At 43.0% G+C, this 12,339-nt stretch overlaps 3 protein-coding genes across 6 annotated transcripts; 1 reads left to right on the top strand and 2 right to left on the bottom strand.

Annotated features, from left to right (window-relative positions):
• Nucleotides 1-1,177: 1,177 nt before the first annotated feature.
• LOC102708519 (beta-glucosidase 18-like) lies at nt 1,178-5,019 on the bottom strand. The gene is given in 7 exon segments (XM_015836034.1): nt 1,178-1,263; nt 1,395-1,431; nt 1,434-1,502; nt 1,900-2,149; nt 2,662-2,777; nt 3,142-3,394; nt 5,009-5,019. Coding segments are annotated over 7 exon segments (822 nt in total).
• Nucleotides 5,020-5,152: 133 nt separating this feature from the next.
• Nucleotides 5,153-8,176, top strand: LOC102708796 (protein disulfide isomerase pTAC5, chloroplastic). 3 transcript variants are annotated; one of them, XM_015836898.2, is made up of 7 exons: nt 5,153-5,723; nt 6,368-6,463; nt 6,559-6,651; nt 6,972-7,215; nt 7,313-7,350; nt 7,463-7,571; nt 7,842-8,176. In XM_015836898.2, exons 1-6 carry the CDS (start codon nt 5,247-5,249, stop codon nt 7,562-7,564), a joined length of 1,050 nt encoding a protein of 349 aa, XP_015692384.2. In that variant the 5' UTR covers nt 5,153-5,246; the 3' UTR covers nt 7,565-7,571; nt 7,842-8,176. The 3 variants fall into 3 exon arrangements, with proteins under 3 accessions (XP_015692384.2, XP_015692385.2, XP_040379369.1); XM_015836899.2 differs by having other exon boundaries at nt 7,884-8,175; XM_040523435.1 differs by lacking the exon at nt 7,842-8,176 and having other exon boundaries at nt 5,155-5,723; nt 7,463-7,835.
• Nucleotides 7,209-12,032, bottom strand: LOC102705336 (pentatricopeptide repeat-containing protein At3g09040, mitochondrial-like). Of its 2 annotated transcripts, XM_040523434.1 has the most exons (4): nt 8,837-12,032; nt 8,651-8,737; nt 8,456-8,519; nt 7,209-7,306 (listed from the first exon to the last, which is right to left on the bottom strand). In XM_040523434.1, the coding sequence occupies exon 1, from the start codon at nt 11,985-11,987 to the stop codon at nt 8,913-8,915; it is 3,075 nt and encodes a 1,024-aa protein (XP_040379368.1). In that variant the 5' UTR covers nt 11,988-12,032; the 3' UTR covers nt 7,209-7,306; nt 8,456-8,519; nt 8,651-8,737; nt 8,837-8,912. The 2 variants fall into 2 exon arrangements, with proteins under 2 accessions (XP_040379368.1, XP_006652511.1); XM_006652448.3 differs by lacking the exon at nt 8,456-8,519.
• Nucleotides 12,033-12,339: the final 307 nt, after the last annotated feature.

Genomic DNA, 12,339 nt, shown 5'->3' on the forward strand with positions numbered 1-12,339 from the left:
TCACTTCAAATACCTAATGTCTAAATCCTGCGCCCACCACTGTTTATGGCCACAGCTCACAAGAATACAAAAAACTCGGTGAACTGCGACTTACCGTTGGCCATACTTCATTTCATCCATAGGTTGTACGTGTTTGATTCAGCCCAATGGCTGCACCTTTTTTTAGCACGTAAAAGAAAAAGAAACATAATTAGTGCATGTTTAATAAAGTATTAATGGTTAAATTATTGAAAAATAATTTTGTTTGATTTTTTGTCAACTTTTATAACAGAAACCGAGGAAAAAATTAAGCTACTATGGCTGAGAAGAATGAAGCCCATGCCTATGTTTTACTATGTGGTTGGAAGAACCGACATGCACAAGAGATGACAAGACACGTCTGACGTTATAGCCCAAATGATACATGTGGACAGGAAAATTTTCTTCGTCCGATCGAACTAAGGGGGTCATCGATCGGCTTTCGTAGAAAAAACCAAACAACGTATTTATAAAAAAATAATTTGGAAATAAAATCTTTATAAAACATTTTTTAACCATCTAAAAGCAAATGATGACAAATAAACTACCATAAAACTCAATTATCTCTAAATTTAAAATTAAAAATTTAAATTTTGGCTTATAAACATAAGTAGAAATGAAATGATGAGGCCGATTTGACAAGAGAATTTTTTGGAGTGTATTGATACTTTGATAGCTGCAGTGCACATAGGCACTTGTCTTATTGATCCACAAATGTGCAAACTTGCACTGCACCTAGATAGACCTTAAAACTCTAAACTCATTTCAAAACATTATGAGGAAAGAGCTAGTCTATATATTTACAGCTGTCTTTATCCAAAGCTAAGGCCGTGTTTAGTTTCCAAAAAGTTTTTCAAAAAATATCACATCGAATTTTTGGACACCTAAATAGAGCATTAAATATACACGAGCATTAAAACTAATTACGCAGTTATGGAGGGAATCGTGAGACGAATCTTTTGAGCCTAATCAGTATGTGATTAGCCATACGTGCTACAATAACCTACATGTGCTAATGACGGATTAATTAGACTCAAAGATTCGTCGCGCAGTTTCTTAGCGAAATCTATAATTTATTTTATAATTAGACTACGTTTAATACTTTAAATGTGTGTCCGTATATTCGAAGTGATGTTTTTGCAAAAGAAAAATTTGTAAACTAAACGAGGCCTAAATACTCTATCATATCCTTGTCATCAAGCCAATCCTCCATGTCGCTGTAACTTTCTCCACCTTGCGCGTAGCCTGACAAGCATGTTTTTCATGGAGCAAACGTATATACTCATCTTTTTCAGAACACGTGTAATAGTAAATGAAAGAAGAGCAAGTGTACAACTAGTAGTGGAAACTGTTCTGTAATTCTGTTCCCGTCGTACCGTTTTCAGTGATGAACATTGGCACATTGTTGTATCTCGACTCTTCATGAAGGAGGTGACCATCTTCTCCATTCCATCCGGTACCACGTAGAACTTGGGCATAGCGGTCTGCGCATATATCACACGTTGTTAAATCAGACACAAGTCTTTTTTTGGACACCTTAATCTCGAGCTCTCTTTGACACCGTTTGAAAAAAAAACAAAAAAAAAATTCTACCCTAATCCCTTTGAGGCATCAATTTTATAACCTCATCTTTTTTTCTGTTTATACTTGTAGATTAAAATTTTAATTTTAATTTATAATTTGAAGTTAATTATTTGAGTTTTTTCATCGTAGTTTTTCGTAGTTTTTCCAGTCTTTGTTTTTGATCGTTAAAAACATATATATAAAAATTTTATTAATTTTATTTATAAATTAGTTTATATTTGTAAATATTCTGTTTCGCTTTTTTAGGAAAAAGTTGCATGATGTGGAGCTTGAATTCTTATTGCAACCAAGCTTAACTGGAGTTCCAATGGGAAGCCCGTTCCTCTCTCCAACGACGGCCGCGCGCGCGTGCTGCGTCTGCTTCCCCAGTGGGCAGGCTGAGAACACGCAGTCCTTGACGTACAGGGTCGTGTAGTGGTTCACCCCGATGAAGTCCAGCTTGTACCTCAGCCTCCTCCTGTCTTCCGGTGAGAAACTCGGCAGCCTCTCACCGAGAAGCCGGAGCATCTCCGGTGGGTAATCGCCATAGACCAATGGATCAAGAAACCTGCAGAAGCACAGATATCAGAAGAGAACCATGCAGAAAAAGATCCATTTGGGCATTTGGGACAGGCACATTCAATCAGTGAGAGGAAACAGTTTTTAGCACACGGATGTATGTACACCCGTGTGCTTATATGTCATCTAAATAGTTATAAAAAATATAAAAAAATTTGACAAGATAAATTAATATGATTTATATCACTCCACAAACATACAAGTTTAAATTCAACTTCTATACATTCAACTTCTATAAGTTGTAAAAAAACAAACAAAACTGAAACTAAATATACGCATATTCATAATTGTTTTTGTTATTTTTGCTACAACCTATAGAAGTTGAATTTAAACTTATATGTTGGTGAAATGATATAACTCATATTAAACTATCTCGTTAATTTTTTTCATAATTTTTTATAACTATTTAGATGACATACAAACAACAGGTGTAGTCACCCGTGTGCTAAAAAACTGCCTCCAATCGGTGGGATGGAGTAGTCTGATACTAATTCACAGTACCATGGACCCTCGAACGCCAAGGCTCGTTCAGTGGCCAGCCGGTCCTCGGGGACATCTGTGAGCGGCTCGTACCAGGTGCTGTACAGCACCATTCCAATCATTCCTCTTTGCTTGCTCTGTATGAGCAACAATCAGAGAAAAAGAAATTTGCTTACAAGTTAAAATGGAGTTGATTTTGGGGATTTTTGTACCGCAGTTTATCTTCAAGTCTTTGCTTTTAAATTATTTAAACAATTGTATACAAGTTTTACTAATTCTTAAGTGTTAGTAAGTCGTCTTGCTTATGTGCATAGTCAAAGAAAAGATGAGCCTGAAAGTAAATTAGCTGTCTCCATCATCTTCAACCACGATCTGCTCCACAACCACAGAGCAGAGGCACCGTGTCCATCGAGACGTACGTCGACACCCATGTGGTGCACATGACAGATGACCCGACGGAGAGAGCAATCAACCCAATCGATTGGACGGAATTCTGCTTACCTGGTACTTTCTCCTGTATATCTCGACGGCGGTGGCGTGCGACAGCACGACGTTGTGGGCGGCGACGTAGGCCTCGGCGTCGGAGTCGCCGCGGGCGCACGAGCCGAACGGCGGCGAGCAGCGGGCCGGCGTGTAGGTGCCGAGCAAGTAGCCGAACCGCACCGCGACGTTGGGCTCGTTGAAGGTGCTCCAGTACTTGACGCGGTCGCCGAAGGCGCCGAAGCAGACGTCCGCGAAGTGCCCGAAATCGGCTCTGCAGGATGTGCATTAGAAAAGGGGAAATAAGGGTCCACCACTCCTAGTTTAATTGATTAAACGTTTAAAAATTTTAATTTCATCGATCAAATTCATTACTATGGTTTAGATGATAATTTAAAGAGGCTATCCAAATCAAAAAGACAATACACGTTCTCTTTATATATTATACACGTGTTTGACAGAAATCGTTTGATCAATAGCAAAAGTGGAAAAATAATATAGGACGGTATACCGTCGGACGGGACTACAACGGCGGCTACGGCAAGCAGCGGTGCTGGCGTCGACGCGTGCCAAAAGATTTCTCTAGAGTGGAGCAGCGCAACAAGATGCATTCCATTTTTAGCACTGTACAAGAGTTGACGTACGTGGTCTAGCTGTGTGCTAGCTCTCAAGCCATGGATGAGCTTGTCTCCCCTTCCTCCTGCTCGCCGCCCTCCTTCTCTGACATGGCCTGCTTCTCGGTGCTCGGGAGTTCAGGGTCTGCGAGGTTCCCGAGCAATGGTTGCTGGGACACGACGCCGCACTCCACAACAAGGATGCCAGGGCCGCCTCGCACTCGGCGAGCTCCGACGTGTGTCGGTGTGTAGGAACCCGCCCGCGGCGAGCCGGAGCTGCGGTCGTTGCATTCGACGCCGGCGGACAAGCGCGGTGGGCTGAGGGACCCGCTGCTCTCGTTCGACTGGGGCGTCCCCAGCGGCACCACCCGCGTGTTGGAGGATGATGACGATGTGGTACGACGGCGGCGCGGTGAGCTCGACGACGGCGACGGTGGCGACGACGACGAAAATTCGCTACCGGTGATATGATATTTGTTAATAATATCACTAATACCACATATGATACTGTAGGTATTATACATGGTAAACGTAAGGTACCATGTTACTGAAAAGCTATCATATTACCTAAGCATGCTACCTTCAAGTACCATACACAATACATGTGAGATATCATGTTATCTAGATATGGTACAATGCATGATACATTAAGAGAATCATGTTATCTAAAAAATATCATGTTACTTAGATAAGGATAAGGTAACGCTATACCGTTCTAAATGGTATACCGTACCGTAGCATCCTCTTCTTTTATTTTTTTTAGCGACTAGGATGGCACATAACCAAAGATGTATGTGTGGTTCGTGGATGAAAGATGTGAATAAAACTCGACTTAGGGCCTATTTATTTTCACTAGGACTTTTTTTTAAGTTCCAGTCATATCGAATGTTTGAGCACTAATTAGAAACATTAAATATAGACTATTAATAAAACCCACCTCATACTCTGAACTATTTCGTGAGACGAATCTATTGAGCCTAATTAGTCCATAATTAGTGAATGTGATGCTACAGTAAATATTTGCTAATTATGACTTAATTAGGCTTAAAAAATTATCTAATAAAATATCATTTATTTATGTAATTAGTTATGTTATCCGTATATATTTATACTCCTAATTAACATCCGATTTCGACTTAAAAAAATCACTTTATCCAACCAGCCATGGATCAAGCCACTTAGTTGACACAGTTGAGAAACGTGAAATATACTTTTTTCCGTTTTTAGTAAGAGGCCATCAAGGCCCAATGGCTGGTACCCTGGTACGGTGAGACCGGGCCGACATAGTCGAGAAGGTTTTGGTTGGGCCAGCTAGCCAGCTCAAAATTAGTTTTGCCTTTAGGCCTGCACATCTGGGCAGGCAGAAATGGTAGCGTGCCGCGAGGGGGAAAGAAAAAGAAAAATCAACCGGTGAGACGCCGAGAAATATCCGGTGCTCATCTCCTCTGCTCCTCGCGCGCCACTTCCTCACTCCCCCTCAGCTCGGCACCGTCCTTCCTCCTCCTCGACACCATGATCGCCGCCGCGGCGTTCCTGTCAGTCTCGTCGTTCCACCGCCCGCGGCTCAGGCCCGGCCACCTCCCGCGCCGCTCCGCCTTCCTCCGGTGCTCGGCTGCGGCGTCTTCCTCCTCGTCGTTGTGGGAGGAGCGCGAGGAGGCGCGGTGGCTGCGCGAGGAGCAGCGCTGGCTGCGGGAGGAGCAGCGCTGGCTCCGCGAGGAGTCGCGGTGGCGCGCCGAGCGCGAGTCTCTCCTCGCCGAGGTCGCGGCGCTCCGCCTCCGCCTCGGCGCGGTCGAGGACCCGGCCGTCGTCGACGCCGCCGTGGCGCCTCCGGCGCCGGCGCCCAGGGCTGCGCCGGTCGTGGAGGAGGAGGTCGAGGTGAGGAAGGAGGTGGTGGTGGTGGTCGAGGAGAAGAAGGCCAAGGCGACGAGCGGCGGCGAGAGGAGGACGCTGAGGGTGGGTGCCGAAGGGGAGGACGTGCGCGCGATGCAGGTCAGCGTCGTCGTGCACCTCTCGTTCTGGCTAGGATTTGCGATGCATCAACTGTACCCAAGCTGACGCGTCACACCTTAATTTGTTCGGTCGCTACAGAGCTGTGGTGATTACAAGCTGCTAACTTTCTTAAAGTAAATATGATCATACACCATACAAATTGGCCAATTGGCAATGCTCCAGCTGTTGGGTGGTTCTACCTGTACAATTAGCTAAACAGGATGGCTAGCAATAATTGATGAGTGGTTTTATAGTCGTAACCAGGGACAGATCTAATAAATAATACTAGGGGAGTCTGAATAAACTAGATAGGCTTTAGCCATTCTTTTCATTAATGTTTAGTATCAAATTTTAGAGAGCTTTGGTTAGAACTCCCATAATTTTAACGGAGTTACTGGAGGCTTGAGCCCTCCGTCCCTATGGTAGATCTGCACATGTACCTAGCTAGCGGCCCCGTATATTTTATAGTGCCAACTTAGTCATTTCTCATTATCTAGGTATCAGAAAGTAAGTGCTGTTGCTTGAGACCGTAAAATATCAGTAAGTGCTGTTGCTTGAGACCGTAAAATTTCTTGTGATAGATCCTTAATGCAAAGCATAACCAGCAGCATTAAATAGCTTGGAGTGCTTTGAACCTAATACAGGAGGCCTTGGAAAAGCTGGGCTATTATTCGGGCGAAGAAGACATGGAGTTCTCCAGCTTCTCGTCTGGCACCGAAAGAGCCGTGAAGACATGGCAGGTCATTATTCTTTCACTAAGTAAAATGTATGTACAGTTCTCGGATAGCAGCTGTTGAGCACTTGAGCCCATATAAACTTGTGTGTGTTGTTACAGGCAACGGCAGGGGTTTCGGAGGATGGAATTATGACCTCCGCTCTTCTTGACAGACTATTTACAGGACAGACTGGGCAGGAAGTGAAAACAAAAGTGAGTGAGCCCAATTTACCTTTTGTTCCCTAAGTCATCGCCTATTCATTTGGTAACACTATTGTCAGTTTCCACTAGATATGGAATATAAAACAAGCAATACTATTTCAAAAGAAGTAAACAATAATTATAAAGACAAACTGATAATTATGAAACGCAGAGATTTACTTATATTTTGCTTACGAAGATATAATTATATTTACCGGGTATAAGAAATTTGCTTCCTCTGCAATTCAGGAGTTGCTTCCAAATATGCTAGGTTCAAGCGACAACCAGTACCTATAGTCATGACATCATATTCTAATGTAAATTTCTTGTAGGATGACATAAATGGAGCAGCTATTCCCGCCGTAACAGAAATAGCAGAGGTTCAAAAAACTGTTATAAAAGGGAATGGTGTATCAGGAGTAGGGTTATCCGAAAATAGAGTGTTTCTCATCGGCGAAAACAGGTGGGAAGATCCATCTAGGCTAACACAGAAGAATAAAACAATCAGCGGTGCTACCAATGCATCAGTTAAGAAGTGCGTCTCTTGTCGCGGTGAAGGCCACCTCATGTGCGTAGGTAATAAAACTTTCTGCTGGTGCACATGTAAAACATTTGTAATCTACTGACAAATGAGCTGCTTGTGATTACTGACGATCTTCCCTTCCTCCTGCAGAATGTGATGGAACAGGTGAGCCGAACATTGAACCACAGGTAAGCTAGAGTTCCAGTTGCACAATCCCATCAGATAGCCATGTCATATAGCTAAAAGAATTTAGAAGTAAGCTCTTTCTCTGATATGCACTTTTCTGTTCTCAAAATGCAGTTTTTGGAGTGGGTTGGTGAAGACATGAAGTGTCCATACTGTGAAGGACGTGGTTCGATCGTATGCGATGTTTGTGATGGGAAGACAGTAGTAGCTAATTAAGCAACATGTAGGACACCAAACATACTGCCTCATTCGTGAAAATCTATAACTTTTTATGTGTATAGATGCTAGCCAATTATTCAAGTTTTTTCGCAATAGTTGAAGAATGGCCAGCATTGGTGCCCTGTTATCCCTACAAAAGTTAAGATACATTTGAGACAACATTGTTTCTTGTATAATAGGATAGAAAATATTAACAAAGGACTAACGGCTTTGTGAGATTAGGCTTGCAAAACTGGCATGCTGACTGTTAGTTCTCATGTCATATTCTTTTCAGGAAAGGGTATCTGTCAACATGTGATATTCTGAGTCTATGTAGGTTGGTGGCCTTTCCTACTTGGAAGATCAGCTTTAATTTCAGAATAAGTACCGTGCAGATTACATGGGGAAGTGCAATCATGGTATTTTCTGCTGTTCTGAACCATCACTAACTTGATACCTGGCAGTGTATATAATTCTACATCATATCCCACTCGGAAAAAATGTATCATAACAAAGGAAAATTGTGAAATGTGGTACACCTGCACTAATAACTTAGCTTAAATACAATTCTTCTTTTCACAAATAACTTATTTCTTAGCTGTAATTCTCCCTTTGATTAAAGTAAGTGCATGTAAAATTTATTTGCTAGCAATTGATAAAAAAATGAACATTGCTTTAATATTTGGAATGCAAAGTGAGGAACAGAAAACCACCGAGAGAAGGCGACTTTCTGGTGGTAGGATTTTGCTCATAGGAGATAAATCTTGCATATTTACGGAATTATAACAGAGTAGTTGATACAGACAAAATGTGGTTTTCTTTCACATAATTTTGTCAAGAAACAATTTTATGTGAAAACTAAAAGGAATTTTAATTGTTGTTTGGACTGTTTATGACATAAGAGTTTACTTGGAGGTTCTTTTCCGAATATAGCCAGATGTCCTCAAACCAAATAGTTTTCTGTGAATCATTTCTAGAAAGAGAAAAATAGGCAGAGGATAAGTCAGATGAGACCAAACTAGGATTTCAAATGAGAGCAGGGAAAAGGATTGGGACAAAAGCAATACAACATTCTAATAACTGGAGATGATAAAATATGCTTACAAATAGAAATTGAAGGCCCATTCTTATGCCCACTTCTTGAAGCTCGTATCATTTGCTGATCAAATCATCTATCTTGCTTGATGGCATCTATTAGAAAGAAAGTGTTGTGGGAACACGAAAGTGAGGTCCCATGAACAAGTGAAACCAACAAACATTATGTATTTTTGAACAAATAATATGCCATACCAAATTCCTTGAGTAACCAAACATGCATGCATTGAAGGTCCTTGATGATCCAACAGATGAGTCAAGGCCCTTGCTCTTAAGCAGCAGAAGTAAGCAGACCATACTCCTCAATATCGTTATCTCTCTTCATCATTCGAGTTAGATCACCAAGCATTTCATAGATGCTAAGATTTTCAGGGTGATATTTATCCTGTACAAGAAATGAGCTTGTCTTGTTTCCCACTGTGATCCAACTACATCCTGGAAATTTCGTCACTCCTTTTTCTCGCATTGATTCTCTAGCTACCTTAGCATCAACCCAGTTACCAGCAGCAGAATGTAAGTTGGAAAGCAACACATACGTAGATGAGTATTGAGGTTCCATCTCAACAAGTTTCTTTGCTGCAATTTTCCCTCTTTCTTCATCCTTGTGCATTCTGCATGCTGCAAGATACGTGGCCCAGACCACACCATCAGGTCTGAAAGGCAACTGGTTAATAACTTCTTGCGCCTCTTGAAGATGGCCACTACGTCCAAGGAGATCAATAAAACAGGCATGATGGTCTAGTCTAGGTGTTAATCCATAAACTTTTCTCATGGAATTAAAGAAATGCCGACCTTCCGAAATTAGCCCAGAATGAGTACAAGCAATTAGGACACCTAGAAATGTAATTTCGTCAGGCTTTATCTGCAACTCCTCCATCTTCTGGAAAAGCAGAAGTGCCTCATCAGCATAACCATTTTTTGCAAATCCAACAATCATGGAGTTCCATGGAATTATGTCTTGTTTGTTTTTCAATTCTTTGAAGGCTTCAAAGGAAGAAATGACATCCCCACACTTGGAATACATATCTATGAGGGCACTGGTTGAAGTTTCATAAGAACCAAATCCAGATTTAATGACAAGGCCATGTATCTCTTTTCCATCTTCCAGAGCTGTTAAATCTGAACAGGCTTTAAGAACACTTGCAAACGTTGCCTCGTCTGAACAAACATTACAATGCCGCATTCTCCAAAATGATACCAAAGAGTGATCACCATAACCATTTTGAGCATACCCTGAAATGATAGCTGTCCACTCGAACAAGTTTCTGTGATCTGGCGTCTCTGTTAGGAGTTTATTTGCATCCTCAAGCATTTTTGATTTCAAATATATTCCAGCCAGTGAAACACTAAGGAGAGTATCATCATACAATAAACCAGACTTCAGTGTGTAGCAATGAACTTGCTTGCCAATAACTGAACTGCGAGATCCAGTACAACCAGAAAGAATGCTTGAAAATGTAACACTGGAGGGCTTTAAACCATCATTTAGAACTCGCTGAAGCAGTTGTATTGCTTCATCTTCATTATTGTTCTGCACAAGACCTGTAATTAAAGCATTTATTGGTACTATACTACTCATATCTACTTCTGCCAAAATCTTCCTAGAAGACTCTACATCTCCATGCTTTGAATACAAATCAATCAGAGAGCTACCAACAGCATGGTTTGAGCAGATATTATATTTGATGGCCAGACAGTGTATCTGCCTTCCAGTTTCAGTGGCTAGAATATTGGAACAAGCATTGATTGCAGTAGAAAAAGACACATCATCTGGTTTTATACCATCCAGCCGCATCCTTTTGAGCATACAAACTGCTTCTTCCACCTCTAGGTTATGCGCAAGTCCGACTATAAGGGAATTCCAGGACACACAATCCTTGTAAGGGATTAGACTGAACAGTGCCTTTGCATCCCCTATCGTTCCAAATTTCGAGTACATATCTAATGTTGCATTAGCAACAAACAAGCTTATATCCATGCAGTTCTTGATTGTTACACAGTGTACTTGTTTTCCAAGATAAAAGGAATTTAAGTAAGTGCACGCACCAAGAATGCTCACAAATGTAAACTCATCAGCTTGAAGGGCATACCTCCTCATATACTGAAACATTCTAACAGCTTCCTCTGGTAATTCGTTCTGAACAAACCCTGTGAGCATAGCGTTCCACATGACAATGTTCTTTTCACAGGACAAGTCAAACGCATTCTTTGCATCACTGAGGTAGCCACATTTCGCATACAGGTTGATCAGAGAACTTCCCACAAACACATTTGCAACCAAGCCATGCCTTACTGCCGCAGCATGTATCTGCTGGCCTTCAACAAAGGCTTTCGTGTTAGCTGCTGCACTTAGCATGCTTGCAAAAGTTGATCTGGTGGGCCATAATCCCTGCCTCCTCATATCCTTGTACAAGCCAAGCACATCAAACTCGAGTCCACTTTGTGCGTGAGTAGAGATTACAGCATTCCAAGCAACTGTGCTTGGTGTAGGCATCTTCTTCAGCAAAGATGTTGCTTGGTCCAGCCTGCCCGAGCTTGCAAGAGTGGAAATGACCGTGACAAGCGTCACTTGATCCAGGGCAGAGCCCATCTTCTCCATCCTAGAAAACAAAGCCAAGGCTTCCTGGTAGTGTCCAACCCGATGATAGCAAGCAATCATGCTTGACCAGCATATTGTGTCTGGGCAAGCAATCCCATCAAACACCCTGCGAGCATTGATCACATCACCACACTTAGCATACATGTCCACCAACGCCGCTTCGCAGAAGGCACTGGTACAGAATCCGCTCTTGACCACATCACAATGCACCTGCGTGCCGTAAGCAAGAACACGCTGCCTGGAACACGCCGACAGAACGACCGCAAGGCCAAACTGGTCCGGCCGGCCACCGGCAGTGCACCTTATACACCGAAACGCATCGAGAACATCCCCGGGGGACCCCGACCGTGCATGGTAGGACAGCACCGAGCTCGCTGCGCCTGAAGCCCTCGCGCCGACGCAGCCCAGCGCGCCCCAGGCATAGCCCACACGGCCGGACTTGCAGTACAGCTCGACGAGCGCGTCGCCGAGGCGTCCCTGGAGGGGCAGGCCGCTCCGCAGTATCCGGCCGTGCAGGGCTCTGCATGCCTGGGAGTGGCGGGGTCTCGGGGGACTTGCGTCGAACGGGTGGTGGGCGTGGCTGGCGAAGCACTCTCTAGAGAGCGAGCGCAGGATGCTGGCGTAGGAGGAGGCGTCGGGGTGGGAGCCGAGCGCCGCGACGGCGGCAGCGGCGAGCTGAAACGGAGGAGCAGGCTGCTGGTTGGCTCTCGGTTTGGGCGCGAGGCGGACGCGGGCGGCGGAGCGCATGTGTGCACGGCCGCGGCCGCCGCCGCATGTGTGCGATGGTACTTGGGAGCTTGGGGCTGGGCTCCCTCTCGCACCGTCTGTCTGTCTTCTAACAGTAATCTCAAAGCATTCCTGTCAGAGAACGATGTATTGTACTGTAGACTATATTATTTGTGCTATCTTTTTAGCATATTATTCTAAGTTTTTTCTTGGTTTTATATATGTTTTTCAAATGGTTAAAACGGTGTGTTTTATATAATTATATATATAAGTTTAGCATCTTATCTAAAGTAGATTTTTAAAATTTTTAGTACTTAATTTCATCAGTTTCTATTAAATAGCTATAAAAACAAAAAAAATATTTATCTTTCAT

The sequence above is a fragment of the Oryza brachyantha genome, chromosome 4, assembly GCF_000231095.2.
Source record: "Oryza brachyantha chromosome 4, ObraRS2, whole genome shotgun sequence".
Taxonomy (NCBI): Eukaryota; Viridiplantae; Streptophyta; class Magnoliopsida; order Poales; family Poaceae; genus Oryza; species Oryza brachyantha.

Bases quoted from the DNA above. Each gene is read 5' to 3' on its own strand.
- LOC102708796 (XM_015836898.2), top strand. From the start codon at position 5,247: ATGATCGCCGCCGCGGCGTTCCTGTCAGTCTCGTCGTTCCACCGCCCG. The intron at 5,724-6,367 runs GTCAGCGTCGTC...AACCTAATACAG, and splicing joins AGGACGTGCGCGCGATGCAG to GAGGCCTTGGAAAAGCTGGG. The intron at 7,216-7,312 runs GTAATAAAACTT...TTCCTCCTGCAG, and splicing joins AGGCCACCTCATGTGCGTAG to AATGTGATGGAACAGGTGAG.
- LOC102705336 (XM_006652448.3), bottom strand. From the start codon at position 11,987: ATGCGCTCCGCCGCCCGCGTCCGCCTCGCGCCCAAACCGAGAGCCAAC.